This window comes from Rhamphochromis sp. 'chilingali' (genome assembly GCF_963969265.1).
Source record: "Rhamphochromis sp. 'chilingali' genome assembly, chromosome: 21".
NCBI classification, from domain to species: domain Eukaryota; kingdom Metazoa; phylum Chordata; class Actinopteri; order Cichliformes; family Cichlidae; genus Rhamphochromis; species Rhamphochromis sp. 'chilingali'.
In genome coordinates, this window is record NC_137949.1 from 31,484,309 (window position 1) to 31,505,696 (window position 21,388).

General features: G+C 39.9%; 1 protein-coding gene across 1 annotated transcript in view; it reads right to left on the reverse strand.

Moving 5' to 3' along the window:
- The window catches only part of dnajc17 (DnaJ (Hsp40) homolog, subfamily C, member 17), a 35,215-nt gene extending 15,391 nt beyond the window's left edge, over positions 1-19,824 (reverse strand). The window contains exons 1-10 of the mRNA XM_080871476.1: positions 19,611-19,824; positions 10,394-10,463; positions 8,654-8,712; positions 8,454-8,541; positions 8,191-8,267; positions 7,424-7,541; positions 6,740-6,789; positions 4,952-5,029; positions 1,462-1,542; positions 783-902 (exon numbers count right to left, since the gene is read on the reverse strand). Of these exons, the coding sequence (XP_080727602.1) occupies positions 783-902; positions 1,462-1,542; positions 4,952-5,029; positions 6,740-6,789; positions 7,424-7,541; positions 8,191-8,267; positions 8,454-8,541; positions 8,654-8,712; positions 10,394-10,463; positions 19,611-19,691 (822 nt within the window). The 5' untranslated portion in view covers positions 19,692-19,824. The remainder of the gene's footprint in view (positions 1-782; positions 903-1,461; positions 1,543-4,951; positions 5,030-6,739; positions 6,790-7,423; positions 7,542-8,190; positions 8,268-8,453; positions 8,542-8,653; positions 8,713-10,393; positions 10,464-19,610) is intronic.
- Positions 19,825-21,388: the final 1,564 nt, after the last annotated feature.

Genomic DNA, 21,388 nt, shown 5'->3' on the forward strand with positions numbered 1-21,388 from the left:
ATAATTCTAGCATAGTAATGTTTCCAGTCAGAGTTACAGAAGAAAAAAGGCTAAAGCAATCATCTTTGAATATCTGCAATGCAAACCGGTTTACCATAATAACATTTAAAGAGATTAGTGTGACAAGTCCCAGTGTGCAGACTCAGTCACAGATACTAACGCTGTGTAGGGGGTCGTAGACCCCACACTAGCATGAGAGGTGAAACCCAGTTCAGCAGTTTTATGTAGCAAACTGTGGTCCATAGGTGGTTAATTCTTCAAATTAAAAAAAAAATGTTATATTAAGATGATCAGAAGGTTTTTGACTTAATGAAAAAGGCCAAAATCTAAAAGTAATTAATAAGAAGAAGAAAAAATGTAATCACTTGGCACCAAAATATCCATTTTTACTTTCTCACGTGCCAGACTACCATTATTGCATACTGCTACACGAAATGCAGCAATCCTGGGGTCTGCCAGGTCATTTCCATTAATGATCAGCCAACGAGGGGCTCTGGGCCAGTGCCGGGCCAGCACCTCACCACAAATAAACCGAGGACCATTTAACCAAACACATTGTTCTAGGTCAGACGAATGGGAGTGCAAGCACCGGGGAAATATCTGCACCACTGATACGAAAATAAAAGCTCTGAACGTTACATACCTCTCTTTGTGGGGCAGTGTTTAGGCAAGAGTATTTGTGCTGGAAGCAATGTAGCCGGAGGATTTTATAACATGGGGCTGACACGCTTTATGAGAGAGGAGGGGAATTACAACAGCGCATTTTAATGTTATACCGGTACCTGTGAAGGCATGAACTGCCCAGAATGAGAAGCTGCGGCAAAAACCTCAGGCTGTCCTTCAAGCCAGGAAATCTTCAGGGGATTTGCAGCTACGCCACTTTCATTCTTTACAGCCAGCTCCTAAAAAAAACAAAAAACAAAATGTGAGAGTGGGTATTCAAATGAGTCATCTACCAGTATTATTAAGGCGAAAACACTTTCTCCTTGTACAGAGTGGGACCTAGGTATTTGTTCAGTTCACATAACACCTAAATAAAGGTGGGCCAACACCGGAGCTGGGGCATGAAGATGGGCAGGGTGAGACAACAGAACCTGTACCTAGATCCCAGTAGACTGGCAGGCATATTTTCTGCAGGCGAAACACATGTTGCGGTAAGGAAACCACAACAACAAAAAAAGTACATCATGATGACAAAGAGCCTGAGGAACCAGACAGTGGGGAACAATAAGACGGCTCAGTTCCGTCCGTCCAATGGTTTCCATCAGCATCGGGACTTCTGCGGTACAGAATGACTAAAATATCAGTTTCACTCACACAGACCGTCCCCAGGCACGGAAGTCTATGACAGCTATCACTCTGAGTAATAATCAAACTCATCGGGTGACCTGGAATTTTGAGGCAAATGAATGTTGAAGAAAACGGTTTCTGAGGTTTTTATTCAGGAGTTAAGGTACTTACAGCAGCTCTCACAGTTGCAAATTCTGCAACAGCACTTCCTTTCTTCTTACTCGACATGATCACATTCAAAACATCGCCATACTAGAAGTAAAAAAAAAAAAAAGTGGGGGGGGGACAAAGTCATATTGAGGTAGAGGAATGATTGTGAACATTCAAATTAATATTGCTTTTCACAGCACAATCCATAACCATAAAAAAACCACACACAGGCACAAAACTTCAAAACACTGGTGAATATAAAAGACTTCCTGAGAAGTTAGCGTTCAATATGTGTTTGTTATTAGACCTCGTGATATTGTTCGTATGTTTGAGCCTGAGTCAGTTATTCTTTGAACAGTAACAACATCTACATCTCCTGTCAGCTTTAAAGCTGACAGGAGATGTGTTTCATATCCAACTGCACTGATTTCTGTTGTTGAGCTCATTTGATCCCAAAAGAGTGCAAAAGTTGGCCTAAAAGTGCAGCAAAGCAAAGACCAACCTCTTTAAGAAAGACACGGTGAGAAAAGAAGGGGGAGACTATAAACACAATGGAGGAGCACAAAGGGCTTTTTAAATTCCTCGTAGCTCAGGTGGATCAAGTAAAAAAAACTCAATGCCATTTACTTCTTCCTAACTAAAGTGAGGCTTGGGAACAGAGAGTACAAGGAAAGAGGCCTTTAAGAATCTCATTCTGAAAAAATGTAGCTTTCTGGGAACGGGAAAGTCCAAGAATGCTAATGCTTACTAAGGACACTCTGAAGCAAGCCAACAGTGACAAAGGAGACTCTCCAAAGGCCTCTGTTTCATGAAATATAAATATCGTGACATATTTTTGAAACAAAGATGTATTACTTCAACCAGCCAAAGTACACAAGTCCATACACGCCCACATGCACGTATACACACAATCAAACTCGTTCCCACACAGCAGTGGCTATTTCTACTTGCCCAAACCATTAACTGTCACTCATTGGAGCTTGCCATCTTAAACAGGATTTTCTTAGAATATATTCCCTTTGCTCAAGCATTTAAAAGAAGCAACACTTTTTTCCAGAGGTTTTTTTTTTTTTACTCCCTCCTGCTTGGGAGCATATTGACTGCATGCGTGCAGAAGAGAAATTGAAATGCCTTTTTCCAGCCAGCTTGACGTCACTGACACTTGCCCTATCCTCATTTCAGGCCAACCTATGCCACGCCAAAAGCCCCTGTGACGGATCACAGCATAAGGTGGTACTAGGTTGCATGAGAAGAGCACATTTCCTAATGCCTCCCTCGGCACTGCTTAATCACTTGGTGAGAGGGGCACAAACAATGGTGTGCATGGCTTTAAAAGGGCACTACAACATTGCCCTCAGCACTTTCACTGCAACAAAACTTAATGGGCCTTATTTAAGGGGAGGAACAAAACAATCTACAACAGTGATGTCATGCAAACCTCAAATAAGGCTGGACTCTGCAGGTAGGTTTTTTACCATGCAATCAAATGCATATATACATATACACACATATATATATATATATATATATATATATACACACACACATATACATATATACATATACATATATATATATATATATATATATATATATATATATATATATATATATATATATATATATATATATATATATATATATATATATATACATACATACATACATACTGCACAGGTGGAGCTTGTTAATGATCTGGAGGCAGTTGGGACCACAAATCACCAAGAACATTTTTGTTATAACACTACATCACAATGAACTGTAATCTCGAAGTGTCAACAAGGTCCTTGTGTTAATGAAGGCACACGTATAGGTCTGTTGCAAGTTTGCCAGTGAAGATCTAAAAGATTCAGAGAAGGTTTGGGAGAAAGCTCTTTGGCATCAGCTCACCCTGCCGTGTTTGGAGGCAAAGTGATGCTGAGTATGACCCAAAGAACGCCATCCCCACAGTCAAGCACAGAGGTAGAAAAATGCTGTGGGGCTGGTTTTTTTTTGTGTTTTCATCACATTGAGAGGACAATGGACATGTACCACAAAATCCCAGATGAGAACCTCCTTCTCTCAGCCAGAACAGTTAACATGAGTCAAGGATGGGTCTTCCAGCACGACAGTGACCCAAAACACATCACCAAGGTAACAAAGGAGTAACTAAAGAAGAAGACCATTATGATTATGGAGTAGCCTAGCCAGTCTCCAGACCTCAATCCTATAGAAAATCTGTTCCAATCTCTTCATGTGTTTGGTCTTCTTCACACACAAAGCTAGGACATCTTACTATTGATCACTGATTGAAGAAAATAAGAACGATTTGGTTCGTCTTCAGCATGTAGCCAGGCTCTGTTGAACCAAACATTCCTTTAACCTTAACTACTAATGACTTCATAAGTTTCATTACAAGTAATTCTGTAATCATTTGAGAAAAAAATATTGATAAGAAAAACATCACATATAGATATTTATAATACTATTTATATTACTGTACGGTCTTTACCTAATATAAAATGACTTGAGGTGACTGCTATTGTGATTTGGTGCCATATAAATAAAACTGAATTGAATTATTGACTTCAAGAAACATCTTACCATTGTGCTTTCCTACAAGGCTTTCTCCATCAAGTACCAACTTAAGTTTTTCTTGGGGATCAATTTATAACTTGTGACTTATGTGATGTATTTTTTTTCTGGATTTAGAGGCATTTCTTTGGAAGTGAGCAAACCTAAAAATTCAGCAGTGTATTTTTTCCCCAGGAAATTTAATTTGCAGACCCTTTAGAGAGGAAAATGATTGCATTTGGCTAACCTAGTCAAATAAATACCTCATAAATTCATGGGAATTTTTGCATTCAATTAACACTCATTTGTAATACAAAAAGAGTCGTTATTTAAGGCAATACTGAACCAGGCCATCAGACTGCTGAACACGTCATAGACACCTCAGCTTCACTACTGGAACTTCAACATTATGCACTCCACACTGTATATAAATGCCACTTGTTTTGCACATATTCAACTCTGTATATTTTATATATTTTATTATTATTATTATTATTTTTTATTTTTTTTTTTTTTTTACTATTTAATTTGTAAAAATGTGTATACACACACACACACACACACACACACACACACACACACACACGTAGGAAAATATTTAGTATACACATCCAGAAATGCATACACTATTATATATTGTACATATATTTATTAGTTTCAGGTTGGCCATTCTTGTATTTTGCTCGTTTGTGTTGTTGTGTTTGCACATCTCTGTTGCTTGTGGGGCTCGCACACAAGAATTTCACTCGCATGTGCTGTGCCAGTGTGCCTGCACATGTGATGTGACAATAAAAAGTGATTTGATTTGATTTGATTTGATTACTGTATAATGCCAAACCTAAATTATTTTATTGTGTTGTAATCTTTTTTAAATAGTTCTAAAAGCAACTGTTTTGCAGTATAAATCAATAACTTTGCAGCACTGTGGCATTACTTATTCTCTTTTCAGGACGCATACCTTTTGTAGAAGTTTAAACAGAATGTCATGAGAGTAGCCTCCATTTGTCTCATCATCTTTTTTACACTTCCACTTCAACTGGAGGAGAGAAAGAGAGAGGAAAGGCTAATATTAGTCAAGAAAGTTTTCATGAGCTAAAGAAGTGCATGATAATGTCTAATCATTAGAACACATTGATTAAAGTCAGCTGACAAAGAGGCCAAGCGTGCCAGGCGGGCTCGCCTCTGATGAGACACAGATTACAAAAACCATCAGCACACGCTGGAGCTACGAGAAAAAGACATTATTAAGCTCTTGGAACATCACCATGGCACCACCTGCAAGACCTGCAGTCAATTTCCATTCATACCGAAAGCACCAGATAAATGAGTGAAATTCAAAACATGGACACCTGGACCACAGAAAATGTGGTGACTCACTTGCTTTAACTATCATAAATTAATCAAGAAATAATCCAAAGCAGTTCAATGTCTAAGAACGTGTTTGGTCACAGGCAAAAGAGAGGAAGTCCTCCTCTACTATGTGAACTGTGGTCAACTTCTTTGCTTACATAACAATGTTAGTGTGTCTTTAGTTTAAAAAGAAATTGAAAAACATATGAACCCCGTTTGGAGTTCTGTCACTAAAAGCTCATGCGAGTTCCTGCACTCCTAAAAAACAAGACAGATATTGTGTAACTTCTCATATGCATGTACAAAGAACAGGGAAATGAGGCAAATATCACAGCAACTGCTCAGAGTATTATAAATGGCAAGCGCTAACTGTTGATTCAGCTCCAGCATTCTGCTCACTGTCAGAGCAGCAGGATTTCTGGGAACTTCCAAGTGCAAATGGAGTCTTTTTACCAGCAATCACGGCTGAAAATGTCCATCTAAGAGCATTCTCTTCTCCCCACCGATAACCTCCTTACCCGGTAATCGTCAAATAAAATGCTAAGGTATTTCTATGATGTGATGTCTGTGATTTCAGCCTGCAACACAGGAACACTGCTGCGTTTGCTCAAAATTTAGATCTATTCTTCAAAAAGCGAGTCATCAACACAGCTGATAATTATGCTAAGGTCATAGAGAACTTTCTAAAATCAAATTAAACTTTATAGTGAAAAGCAATGGGCAGTTTGAATATAGAAAAAATGGCTGTGGTTAACTGTCTAGAGATTATATTCCATGTTATGCTTTTAAGACGTTCAGATGCAGGTATCTGATGTGGGAAGCCAATAAATTATTAATAAGAAAATATTTTTGATTGCACGCAGGGCTGCAATCTGAGATAGAAGCAGAGCCTCTGAGATAAATCTTGCAGTAAACGTGTCCCTGTCCATGCAACATGATTTGTGATGCTGTCAGTCTGGCCGCTGTTTGTTTTTTCTAGCTGAACACACAAACGTCAGGGAATACGCTGCGGCACTAGATGGCTATCAAATTTTAAAACCAGATTTACTGTCTAAACACATTAGCTAACATCCCATGTTAATACATGCAGACTCTGCTGTTTCCAGGAGGAAATATAATAAGACTTCTCTTAGTTTAGATACTGGTCTCCTGACGACACTGTGCCCTCTCAAGAGGACTGGACTTCAGAATAGCATGTGTGCTCAGTAGTGAGGCAACTTATGTGGTCTCCAACACAAATGGCAAAAGGTTTTTATCAAACTCCCCGCTGAGATCCTGCCTGAAATTTCACTCAGATATAGCAGTCGCTCCTCCACGTTACTGAGGGACCTACATTATTCTCTTACTACATATTTCACCCCAACCCTGACCTCTCTTCACATATTCTGAGCCTTACCTTCAATTTTGGGGTTACGTTGCTCTTGGAACATCTCTCCACTCCTGAGTCTGACAAAACGCAACAGAGGGGGGGGGATGAGACAGAGAAGTGAAAAAAACAAAGAAACTATTGTTTTCCTGAAATATTATACGCAAGAGAGCAGTCGAGGGACTAGTGCAGATAGACAGCAATTTTAAAATGGATGTCATGTGTTAAATGTATAGCTCTTGCTGATCCAGGGGAGGGCTGTGTGCGTGCAAATGGAAAAGACGCAGAAGACATGCTGACAATGCATTAGTAATTGTCCGGCCACAAAAGGGGTCTAGTTTAGGGCAGCAGTCAGTTGTTTTCCTAAGTATATACACGCTGCCTTCCTTTTGCTGCAAAAAATATTACCATGAGGTTAAAAGTTTGATGGACCGCTCTGTGTACGCAGTGATTGGCATCCCTTTGCTATCTTGCCAAGAAACTAAAACAGACCTCTTCCAATATAATTTCAGTTATTGTTATAGTCTATCGTGTGAATAATACATGGTGAGCCACAGGGAGCCTGGTGGCTGCTGTGGTTGTGCTGACACGACGAGGGATGGGAAACACAGGGGGTTCACCCCAGCAAGGCTTTGGGATGATATAAAAATGTCAGGACTACAATAAACTGGTTTAGCTAACTCAGACCAGCAAGGATTGGTCAAATGCATGTACTTCTCTGAGTGTGGTCTCCTCCGTGTTGATGTGCTTCTCTTTCTCTCTGGATCTGCTCTCTGATGAGCCTCTGCTCCTCTTCAAGCTGTCTGGATCCCTCCTCCCTCAAGCGGGCAATCTTGGAGAAGGTGCACATAAAATGCAGAAATGTGAATGAACAGGTGGCCAAGTGTTACGTGACAGCACATGTTAAGATAACAGCTGTTGGAATATGATCAGCTTTATTGCTCTGCAATTCTGTGTTTATGTCCTCTACTCAAGGAGGCTATACAAACCAGCTTGTTTCATCACTTAAGGCACTAATGCCTCGATGAAGTCAGAAAATGGAATAGTGCCACCTGCTGGTTATGGCCTCCTTCCTTATGTATATGCATGAAGCACCTTGAGCATATGGAAATTACTCACAGTGGAAGCATGCACACCATTTTTATTTATGGGTGTTCTGCACAAACTGCACCGAGTCATGCAATATCACCTTAATGACCTTACTGATAATTATGTCTGTGAAAAAACAAAATAAAGAGAGGAGCTCTTAGACAGAGCCTTTGTTCGTGACCCAAGTATTTGGAAGAGTTCAACTCAATCAGGAAAAACTATTTGATGAAAAACAGAATGAAAGCACCAGGGTGTGCTTTAGTTTTCCTAGATGCATTTTCCAATACAGCACTTATACCTGCAGTATAGTGAAATTTAAAATTTTCTGCAGCCTCTTAAGGCAAATTGCAGCGCAGTATCTTTGCTAATGTGATTTCTATAAAATGCGATACCTCTTCCTCGAGTGTTCTAGTGATCTGCACTTCCTCCTGGCTTTGAGCTTCAGCTTGTCGCTCTCTGGCCTCCAAGTCTGTCAAAACAACGCACACAAACTAATCCACATCTCCATCATATACTCATAGTATTGATTGACTGACTTATTATTATTATTCTTTAAAGAGGAAACAGTACTTCAGCATTAAAACTTGATAATTAGAAAGAAACACAAGATAATATCACTAAATAATCTCTGGGATGCGGCAGAAAAATGACTCACCAAGTTTAATTTTCTTTCTCTTGCTATCTAGTTTCTTGTTTCTTTCTTCTGCTTGTTTCTTGGCAGCACAAATCTTGTCATAAGCAGCCTGAAAAAAAAAGCGTTAGACTTCAAGATCACTCCTTGCTGGGCTTGCTGTGTCTCGGTTTACTTGAGGGCTAGGATCCATATTAGAGGTTACAAGACACCAGCGGTCTTACCTTGGCGGCGGCATCAGTTAGCACCTCAAGAGCCTGGGATAACTGGTGGAAGAGCTCAACTAAAAGAAAAAAAAAAAGACAGAATAAGAGCATTTTCTTGCATTACTGCCTTCAACTTTTATCTTGTGGGATATTACCTATAAAAAAGAAAAACGTGGCTAAAGGTTTACAAAAATTGGGTTGATAATTGTGCCAGTTTGAAACAAAAAAGACAGATCATAAAATTATACTGAAACGGGGAGACTGAGAAGGACAGGACACCTAATCCAAAAGCAGAGTTATGTCTACGAATGCCTCAAGATGATGGGACATGGAGCCGATACAAACTGCGACATTTGTGTCTCAAAATTTGCCGCAGGTCTCACGAAACTTGTTTCCTCCAGTGACACGGCCGTGCATTCCCCTGGCCCAGCCTGCTGCAAATACCACTACACCAGTTGTCATTTAACACACACGCACAGACAAATGTACACTGGGAGACCACAGTCCCCCCAGCTTGTCCTCCAAGCAGCACATTACTGCACGATACTAGCCAGGCTTAATCATTCACTTATGGGAGGCCTAACAGACTGATACTGTTACTCCCTGTGGGGACTGGCATTGCACACTAACAGAAGGCTCTCGAGATCGCGCTGCCAGCAGAGGCGGTCAGGTTACCTACATGCATATAATGGGCTGGAATGAAATCCAACTGGGGGAAACCTGCCATGCCCACCAGGCACCTCCGAGTGTCACAATATGGGGTATTTAGAGGGGAGAGGGGATAGTGGGGAGGGGTATCGTCAATCAGTGAAGAATTGTGACCCCTATGTCACCTCTTACATGCAAACAACCCTCCCCTGAGGGGCAGCAAGTCCCAAGACTTGCTCCGCTCTCGTGCGATAGAGTCCAATTCTCTTCATGCGCGGGTTCGAGTGTTGAGGGCCTCCAAACCACTACTTTTCCATTTCTGGGAAACCGACCCCCTGCTTTTGTGTTATCCCTCTCAACCCTACCAATTTCCTTTTTTTCCTGACATAATCAGAAATTGTCTGAACCATCCAGAAACCACATAAACCTAACTTGAAAACATACCTCGTGACCAGCTTCTTGTCCAAGGTGCATTTTTCCCCTATTGACAAAAAGCTATGCTGAGATTTTCTGGTCTAATTGTTGACATGCTGGTTGGCACCAAGCTGCAGAAGGACACATGAACCCAGGGAGGACAGAGTGTGGATGAGGGTGGTGAGGATGGTGATGCTGGCCATGTTTTTCTAGCTAAAAAGCTGGCGGGAGAAACATGCGCTGGTTGCCTTGCGACAGAGTGCTGTGGCCAGGACATCTGGCAGAGTTTAACGCTGTGAGAATGTGACTCTGGAGCATTCATTTTTGGCCCTGGACCTTAATGGCAACTCAGTGAGTGGTCATAACTAACTCCTCAGTGGCAACGGTCAATGCCTCAGAATGGAGACAGAAGACACATGAACCTGGGACACTCAGGGAGGGAAATTTTCTAAGGTTGTACTTCCTCCCACATAGCCCTCAAAAGGAGATGTATTCTCACCACTACACTCACCTGCTCTGAATCTGACAATTACCTGCACTATTACCAAGTGCGCAGCTAGTAAGCCAAGAGATGTGGATCTACACCAGAACTTCTATGCATCCAATCATCTGCATCTTTATATGCATCTCTGTCAGATAAGGTTTGGAGATCATGTGAGAAAACAGTAAATGCAAAACAAAAACTGTCTCACTCACCTGCTTTTGGGTTGTCTGGGTTCTTGTCTGGATGGCATGTTAACGCTTTCTGTCGATACGCTTTCTTGATCTGAAAAAGGAGGAGGAAAAAACCCCAAACATTACAAAGAGTGGAAAATGCTTGTTAGAACGCAGAAAAATGAACAATTCCCTTAACCTTCAGTTCTATTTATATATCCTCAAATCACAACAAGAGTCTCCTCAAGGTGCTTTAGACTTTAAGGTAAAGACCCTAAAAAATAGAGGAAAAACCCTAACAAACAACAAATGAGCAAGCACTGGCAACACTGGGGAGGAAAAACTCCCTTTTAGCAGGAAGAAACCTATTACAAAAAGAACAAAACAAAATGTAATGTCCCCCATATGAGGGCTCGGGGTCTTGGGAGGTTAAGCACAAATTTTGGGCACCGTGTAAAGATATAATTCTTACTGTGTATCAATAATTTTATAACGTTGAGTTTGGCCCAGAAGTCTAAGAAGTTATGGCCTCATTGAAATAATGCCAAAGACAGTAACAGCCTGACATAAAAACATCTGAGGTGAAATGTGGTCTTTAATGGAATTGTTTTGTTTGGATCAAACTGAAACTTTAAGCCGATCCTGTGCTTCGTGTCCTTTTGACATGCCGTTAATGGCTTCTAACCACTGTGGTACATACGGCACTGTACAAGAATTCAAAACTATTCTCAGGCTATTCCAGTTGTCAGATTGCAAGATAAATACGAAGTTGCAACCTAGTATTATTCTATCTTTATTTAAACAATATTAGATAGAATATGTCATAAAAAATGAAATCAAGTCTGACATAGTCTGAAAGCAGCATCCTTTGGCAGCTGATTTTTTAACTCTGGGTCACTGCTTGGAACATTAACCATTCATTGGTCCTTCTAGGAATCACTTAATGGAGAGGTGGTTTTTATTAGACGTCTGCTTCTTTTGAGAATGAAGGGAAACAGGAAAATTACCGCAGAGACCAGAGGGGGCTGTGGAGTCCAGCGCTTGAGAATTCTGCACAACCTCAAACGCACATGCTCATATACAGTACATGCATTGCATGCTAAAGTTTTGGCACATCCAACCCTCCCCCCCATACATACACATTAAAGAACAGACCAAACACAAACACTGACATGCACTTTCTCACCAGACATAATCAGTCATGCCAACATTCTGGATGTTTTCAAATTCTCCCTGTTAGCGCAAATCAATCTCCTGCCAGTACGCTTTGGGCCACAAAAACTGGGAGCCCCTTTGTTCATGTCTGGGAAGCGTTTGCATTGGATGCATTGTCTTCTGGCATATGCAGTGTTTCCCTGTAATTTGTTTTGCACAGTTTTATCTCTAGAACGCACGCCAAAACATACTGAGCTGACTTTACGTGGATGGATTGAATTGGGGGGGAGCACAATGGTGTAATTAATCAGCGTCCGGGCTTTTTTAACTGCAGCTCCAATGACAGTTAAGCACAGTCACACATTAGACTGGATGCCCTCCATCCAGGGTGCAAGAGCTTAACCTCTGACTGATTATATGAACCAAGCAAGCCTCCAGTGAAGCCTCTGGAGATAACTGCAGCTCACACAGCTCCTAAATGTCAAAAGTCCTTTCTTCTATCTAAACTGGATTAGGGTTTTGGGGGGGGGGGTCATTATTGTTCCAACAGTAAATGAGAACTTGGTTCAGTGAGAGGGCTTTTTGAGAGACTAGACATCATTAGAGGATATTTAGTCTTGCTGCTTGGCACACACAGCGTTCCTACAGATTGCGACTGACACGCAGGGCTGTGGACTAGAACCAAACACATATGCTTACTGTTGGCCTTAGCCTGCTTCCCCTGTATTATCCTCGCCTGTCTATTTCTCACATTCTGTTCAATGCACTCCCTATTATACCTTTGTCCAACTCATTTTAAAGTAAGATACAAAAAAGTGAAGACTCGAGTTTCACCTCAAAATTATACTCCTCTTCAACAACAGTTGCCTCAAGCACCATTCTTGTGATTATGCACTATATAAATAAAATTTAACTGAATTGCAAAGGAGTGAACTGCAGCTCCTCTCTGGGATCAAAACACAGCCTAAAAATGGGTCCTACTCTGTCCTTTTTCCCTCTACCACCGTGAGGAGTTGCTTACTGTGGATTTCCACAAAGCGCCAACCAACTTGCTCAAGATGTGCAGACCATGATTGAAAACAAGTCTACATCTTTCTTTCTTTTTTAAATCAGTGTTACATAATCTTCTGATGGTAATGCAGTTTAAGTGGAGACAAAAACAAGCCTGCACTGCATTAATGTCATTTTGACAAAAATTATTGTGCCTTGATGTTCGCTATATCGTACCTTGCAATACTGAAATGTAAAGGTGTGTGAGCTTTTGTTATACCACAGAGAACCAATGCCTAAACTAGAATAGAAACATATGTAATACACACTTTTTTGGAAGTATCAATCATGTCTGGAGTTGTTAGTAAACTGTAAAATAGGAACTTGAGGTAATCAGAGCTGTGCAATGTGCTTTCAAAATAGCATCAGTCTGTATTTGGAATAGAAAACACAATATAAATCATTTTTGAACATTTGAAATGTTAGCAGCCAAGATATGGAAGAGCTATGCCTTCCTTTAGCTTATGCCACTGTTGTAGCTCCATATATAGTTAAGAGCTCTTTTTCATTTAATATAAATGAAATGATATCTTTTTAAAAACAGATTTAGGAAGATGAAATGAGAGTGTGATCATTTTCTTGTAAAATCCCCCATAATTTAAGTTCAGTTAGCTAACATCTGGACCATGTGCCTTACCACTTTGCATTATCATTAATACATAATGATTTCTTTCTGTTGTAACAGGAGTTCAATCTTAAATTTTGTAGTGCATAAAGGACAGAGCACTGAGCACCGGCTGCAATTTTTTAATGAGCTAATGTTTTTGAACTTTTGGCATTTCTTATATTTAGATTAATCGGATTACAGCTTTCAGGACTTCCCTGAAGCAGTGAGGCAAAAATATTATTTTTCTAATGGGTTTTATAAAGTTGTTAATTGCTAAAAATTAACTAAATAAAATGAAAAGAACATGATCCAATTCAAGTGCAGTTAAATATTCAACTATTGTCAATTCCCTTTTTTATTAATAAAGAAGAAAACTACCTTACAATCCCAGCTTTAAAAAAGTTAGGATTCTACAATGTAAATAAAAAATGGAATGCAATGATTTGCAAATCTCATAACCCCATATTTTATTCACAGAAGAACGTAGAAAACAAAGTCAGATGTTTAAACTGAAACATTTTAAATATTCTCTGAATAATATTAGTTCATTTTGTATTTGATGACAGCAACACATCTCAAAAAAAAATGGGGACGGAGCAACAAAAAGCCGGAAAAAGCAAGTTTCTCAAGAGTAAAGATGGGCAGGGCTTCACCAATGTGCAAAAAATTATCTATATTTTGTGGAACAGTTTCACAGTAATACTTGTTATTATAAAATTACTACAACTTTGAATGTCTCGTCATCTACAGTACCTAATATCATCAAAATATTTCGAGAGTCTGGAGAAATCGCTGTGGAAAATCATTATTGGATGCCTGTGATCTTCGGGCCCTCGGGCACCAGTGCATTAAAAACAGACATGATTCCGTCATGGATCTTACACCATGGGCTCAGGAACACTTCCAGAAATCACTGTCTATGAACACAATTTGCTGTTGCATCCAAAAATGCAGATTAAAAATCCTGCAAAGAAGAAGCCATATTTGAACATGATCCAGAAACACTTCTTTCTTCTCTGGGCCAAAGGTCATTTAAAATGGTCAGAGGCAAAGTGGAAAACTGTTCTGTGGTTTAACAAGTTGGAATATAAAATTATGTGTGGAAAACATTGCTCCCATGACTTCCACACTAAGAAGGAGAAGGTCAGGCGTGTTATCAGCATTCAGTTTAAAAGCCTGCAGATCTGATGGTATCCCCATACCATCAGATCCTGCCTAATGAATTGGCAGTCTAAACACCTGGAAAGGCACCATTAATGCTGAGATTCAAAGCAACATATGCTCCCATCCAGAGGACATCGGGACAGACGTTACATATTTCAGCAAGATGATGCTAAACCGCATACTGCATCAATTCCAACAGCATGACTACATAATGGCAGAGTCTGGGTGCTGACCAGGCCTGCCTTTCACTGATTGAAAACATTCAGCGAATCATGAAGCAAAAAACACAACAAAGAAGACCTAGAATAATCAGGCAGCTACAATCTTATATCAGACAGGACATCGTTCCTTTTCCAAAAGTCCAGCAGCTGCTCTCCTCACTTCCCAGATGTTTACAGACTGTTGTTAAAAGAAGAGAGGATGCTACACAGCAGTAAACATGAACACGTCCCAGCTTTTTTGAGACGTTTATTTGTTTATGTGATTTGCAAATCATTGCATTCCGTTATTATTTACATTTCACACAGTGTCCCACTGTTTTGGAACTGAGGTTGAGGAATAGATTACTTCCTTATTGAGAAAACCCTTAATTTCTTTATCACAACAGGTGAATGTTTAACTGCACTCGAATTGGATCATCATTCATATGATGCACTGAGGAAAAGAGAAAATAAAAAGCAATACAGGCAAACACTTGTCAGATAATCCATTAATGGATTTACTGCATTTACTTCAAGTTCTGGTATTAGTATGATTAATTTACCTTTCCTTTAAATGTATCATCACGTTTATGCATAAAACAAAACATTTCAAACCCTTTAATAAATAATTGTGACTGCAGTCTTTCTTTACTCAGAAATACAGAAATGGATGCCAAAAACAGGGAAACAGAAAATTCTAAAACAGGGTAACCAGAGTTCATCATGAAGATAAGTACGTGTGATTTGATATAAAAGCAGCCTTTATAAAAATAAATACATCACCCGTGAGTTTATACTGTGTCCTTAATTCACATTCAGTCAGCTTCTCACATTCATCACCTGCACCTATCTGACAAGATAAACATGTCTCTGCCACGTCTTCACTAACAGCAGATGTTTGCCGTTGTCGGGAAGTACGTTTGGCCAGCCGAGCTGCTTGACAAGTACAACCTGTCATCACCAAAGTTGCTCTGGTGGAGAACAGCCATCTTGCATGTCATCATAACTCCCCTTCTCTCCAGTTCCTCCTCCAATCGTTTCCTTTTCACTCTCTCTAGGATCCTTCACGATATCTTGTCTCTACTGTGCCTCTGGAGCTGTTTTGTTAAATAATGCATGATTACTCCCATCAGTGCCATAACACGCAATCTTTAATTGATGCTGGAAGACCCTGAGCCCGCTGGTTCTCCACACTAGGAGCCAAAGCAGTGCAATCTTTAAGAAGTTGTGCGCATAAGTCTTCAATTGCAGGGCATCTTCCTATAGCCCTAATCCGGCCAATTACTCTAGCAATTATCTTTGTGCAGTTCACCGTGACCTTATAGGACTGGCTCTGAATCCATCAGTTGTTGGAAAAAATGAAAAACAGAAGAACTCCTGGACTAAAACCAGCTGCTGTCCCTTGTGCTTACAGATGATGAAAACTGTATTTAATCCTACTGTATCTTCTGTCTGTTGTAATTCAAAATATTCCACATTTTCATATGCCAATTTACTTGTTTCATGCATGAGACAGACTAAATGGAAGAAATCTCAACTATTTCCCACACTTCTGTTTGTCAAAGAATGAACCACAAGATCAGGGAAAGACTACAATCCTGGAGTAGGAGGCCAACGGTAGCCTAATAGTTAGTGCCTGGCAAAGAAAAAAAAAAAAAAAACATTCTCAGTGCCGACCGGATACCCATTTGCTTCAGTTTAGCTGCATGCTCACATCTTGTCCTCATTAAACCAGTTTTTGGTGCCAATTATGGCTGACAAACTACTGGTCCCGGTGTAGAAACCCTTACTGTGTAGATGATTAGCTGCCTGATCAGCCATGGATCCATCCTCATTAATAACAATGTGTGATTCTTTATGAGATATTATCAGCTAGAAGAAAATAATAACAAAATACTCCAGAGAAAGAAAGGTAAAAAGAAAAGTGAATGTAGCCCTCCACTAGCAGCTGAGCATGGACCTGGATAAACAGCTGTATTTTCTGCAAGACACTGTCACGCAATTACTCAGGCCACCGACTAAACACTCAATCATTCAAGAACTTAGAGGGCCCTGGGAAGAGCATGTGGGAAGAGTAAACGAGAAGAAGCACGCAAAGTACTAGGAGCTGTTGGAGAAGTGCCAGGACAGAGGCTGGAAGATGCTCTGTGAGCCCAAAGAGGTTAGCTGTGGAGGTTTTGCAGGATGTTCACTCTTCAAAGTGCAAGCAACTGGGCGCTACAGGAGACGGAAGACAGAGAGCCAACCCCATTTGTGGCATCTGGGTGAGGAGGTCTGATGCTAAAAGATCCAAAACACCTCATGACCCCAAGAACCTCACTGAAGATGTATCAGGGAGAAACTGTAAGCACACTGTGGATGCATGTGCTTCTTAATGCAAACCTCACAGATCACGCTGGCATAAATAAATTAATATGCAGTAATCAAATTGTTTGAGGAAGAGCACTCATTTTGATTAATTCACTTAATAACAACTAAATCAATAACACCAACCTAACGGTAACTGATCTGGCAAAAACATCATTATGGTTTAATCTATTTCTTCAGTTATAACTGCTTTGTCTGCTTTAAGAGTGTATATGGCTGTATAACTGTGGAATACATACTTAGTGCACTAGAAATAAACTGCATAAAAATTGCTGTCCTGATTGCACGCTGATGATGCTCCCCAGTGCACTGCAGAATGCAATTATAATCTTAATGCACCTATTCTGACAAAGACTTGAAGAGAAAAAAGAAACTCATCAGTGGGGGCATTGAGTTTACAATGAACTATTACAATGCAATGAAATCACCTGTCCTTGGATGCTCTGAGTGGAAGTAAACCATTCAAGCGTGTAGTTACTGAAACACATTAGGTAATAGGTACATTAAAATTTAAGTAGCTGAACAAACCACAAGAAATTCTGTGTGGTCTTGGCTGTGGACGAGCAATCTGTGGTAGGTACAAGTGTTTAACTGGTGACTGGTCTTTAGAAAAAGCCTTCCCTAGCACTATAAGCATAACGTAAACCCCATGAAGTCATTAAATCATAAACTCTGAAGTGCCAGTTTACATGGCATTTATCAGCCAGCTAAGCGCAACGAAAGGTCAGCAGCAGAGACGCTAAAGAGAAACAAGGGAACATGAAGTATGCAAATCACCTACGTCAAGGCAGTGTTTTACAAGCTATGGCTAAAACCACATAAACAGGCTCTGGGATGAGCTTCTTCCTCTTTCTTTGATAAACAGTGTGCCTAATAGCTGGGATAAGTAGCTCATCTGATGACATCTCTCTTCACACACTTGATTGATTTTTGAGACCCTCCCTTCTGACTAAACGCACTACACACACATGCACACAAACAAACCCACTATCTCTCTCGACCATCAACAGACCTCACAGAATCAGCCCCCCTCCCTTTGGAGCCTAAATTCTACCCAAGCCACAACCACCAACTTCCTTAAGGATAATCCTCTGGGGAGGACAGAACTTTGAATTCCAATTAAGAAATTAACTGCCTCCCTCATTTTGGCAGCAATTTTAATTTCCCTTCAGGCCTGTGGATTCGGGATTGTGGAAACGGTGAAGAGAGGTGGTTGCAGGGAAAATGCTTGATTCAGGGAATCATGGTGAACCACTCAGAGATGAAAATTTGAAGCGATGTTGGGGAAATGCTTCCAGGGTTGATTGCAAAAACAAAGAGAATTTTGCAAAATTCTGTTTCCAATATGCAGAAAAGCAAAAAACTAGTTTACCCACGGCAGTAACGCACATGTAATCAGATGTTTTCAGAACCACACCAGCTTTCAGGAGCTAAGTATGTTGATTTAACTGAAATTACAACATACATATATATATATATATATATATATATATATATATATATATATATATATAAAACACCCAGCACGCCCCTGCGGGCGGTTTATCCTTCAAGCTCGGGTCCTCTACCAGAGGCCTGGGAGCTTGAGGGTCCTGCGCAGTATCTTAGCTGTTCCCAGGACTGCGCTCTTCTGGACAGAGATCTCCGATGTTGTTCCCGGGATCTGCTGAAGCCACTCGCCTAGCTTGGGAGTCACCGCACCTAGTGCTCCGATTACCACGGGGACCACCGTTACCTTCACCCTCCACATCCTCTCGAGCTCTTCTCTGAGCCCTTGGTATTTCTCCAGCTTCTCGTGTTCCTTCTTCCTGATATTGCTGTCATTCGGAACCGCTACATCGATCACTACGGCCGTCTTCTTCTGTTTGTCTACCACCACTATGTCCGGTTGGTTAGCCACCACCATTTTGTCCGTCTGTATCTGGAAGTCCCACAGGATCTTAGCTCGGTCATTCTCCACCACCCTTGGGGGCATCTCCCATTTTGACCTCGGGACTTCCAGGTTATACTCGGCACAGATGTTCCTGTACACTATGCCGGCCACTTGGTTATGGCGTTCCATGTATGCCTTGCCTGCTAGCATCTTGCACCCTGCTGTTATGTGCTGGATTGTGTATATATATATATATATATATATATATATATATATATATATATATATATATATATATATATATATATATATATATATATATATATATATATATACAGTCAAAAACCAATAACTGAATAATCACACCGAAATTATGGTCATAGTTTCACTGTAAAGGGATTTTATGTCAAGGCATAGTACTAAAGGTTTGCCTGATGCAACACCCCCACTCAGCGGCCTTTCAGAGTATCACAACGGTGTAAATGAACCATTAGCCGGTTTGTCTGTTATATGACACGCTGGACCTGCATCTTTTATAGTTTTATCTTACGTTTATCTCACACTGTAAAAACAAACAAACAAAAAACCTCTTCACCATTTACACACACATACGATTAAAAGAAATACTAATCTTCATAGCAGAAAGTTATCATAGCCTCTTGCTTCGTGACAAAAATGTCCTAAGACAACAAATTTGCATTATTTATTACTTGATAATAAATAGTCTGGCAAATAAAAATAACAGGTTGCAGCTTACAATGCGTTACTTACAAGCATGGTTATCTTAACACGGCTATTTTTAACACAATGACTAAAGCTAGCTTTAAGTGCTAGTTTACACACCTCTTTCGTTGTAGCAGTGCTTTCAACTCCAAGTAAACCGTACAGATCCATCTGTAGGATATCTTTAGCCTTTCCGGACATTTCTGCCAAAACGCGCTACAGTACCAATACACAAAAATAATAAATATACCACTATTTAAAACAGCTGTTTTGCTAGCTATTTAGCTTCGTGTTGTGGTTCCAGGCAGCATGAGTATGACGTCCTCAACCTTTCAACCAGGATGTGCATTGCAAACTGGGTATTGTAGTTTTTGGGTCTCCTTGCTCTTCTCTAGGTTCCTGAAAAGCTCCCTCACGGAATTTTTATTATTTTTACTGTAGCGTTTATTATTTTTATATCCGATAAATTTTTTCCACAAGTATTAATCTTCTAAAATCTTTTGACCCATCTGTGGGCTCTTTAAGGGCTGTTCACGCGTGACAAATCCCACATCCAAAGCTTCACTGCATAGATGGCTATTTTTATCTTGCTGTCAGGTGTGAAATTAGTTATTTAGAACAATATCCTGCCTGGCATTAAAGGCCCACTGTGTATTTAACCACAAGACATAAACGGTATTTAACATTTTAAATTATTTATTTTGTTTAAGTAAAAGAGACTTCCTGTGCCATACTTATGTGCCTGTTTTCTATCAGCATATTGTTCACATTAGCCTCATTTTACTGTATTTTTTGATATTGCTAATGATGATGTTCGGGGATTAAAAGCCACATGTAGGCTCCTTGTTTAAATAAAATACTGGATTTCATTAATTTTGCGCGCACACGTCCTTCCCAAGGCACCCTAATAACATTGTTTCGACATTTAAATTTGGATATAAAACTTATCCAAGCCCATCAAGATCAACGAGACCACAGCGTCTTCTGGTGGACGAATTATGTAACAGCAGGCAGCACAGTACAGTACATATTAACACGTTTACCTATGTTTGATTAAGTTTAGTCCACCAAGAAAAAGCCGTGTTTATATCGATTTGAGGACCCAGGCTCCACCTTTATTTCCATTTAGATTCATTGTGTGGCCCACTAAACTGTCATTTTAGCCCATTAAACTTGCTCTATCTTGTCTCCGATGCAAAATGTAAACAGACACCTCAGTGCTACATGTGGTTTTTTTCCTGTGGATATAAATCCATCTGTGGCCTAATGGCATAGGTTTTACATATCTGTTAACCAAGATGTGGTCTGAGGCTGCACCACTTCCTGTAGGGAACTTCCCCTGACATGTACAAAAACAGCTTTCTTTTTCTTAAATTTTTGTGGGGGAATTTTTCGATGATGAAAAAGCCACCTGTTACTTACAGACGGTTTAGAAATATTGTGACGACTCTGTCCCTTCAGATTGTGCAAAAAGGCAGGCTTCTTTCAGTTTAAAATGTCTTTGCAAAGCACAACTTTTTTTCTCCTTCAGGCACACTGAGGATAAACAGGACTGAAAAAGAAGTCATAAGATGTGGCCCAAGTATAAAAGGTTATCCAACAGGACTAGTGCAACAATGTTTCTCAAAGAGTTAACCCCAAGGCAGTGATTTCTAAACCATAAACTAATACAGTCATGGCAAAAAATAAAGTACACTCTATTTCAATTCTAAGGTTTTACGTATCAGGACATAATTTATAAAAATCTGTTTATTACTGGGTCTTAAAATTGTTTAAGTACAACCGTAGAAGAACAACAACACATGACTTTATTACATTATTTATCTGACAAAAAATAAACCAAAATGCAGAAGCAATATATGAAAAAATGAGGAATGTATTTGCACACCTTGACTATT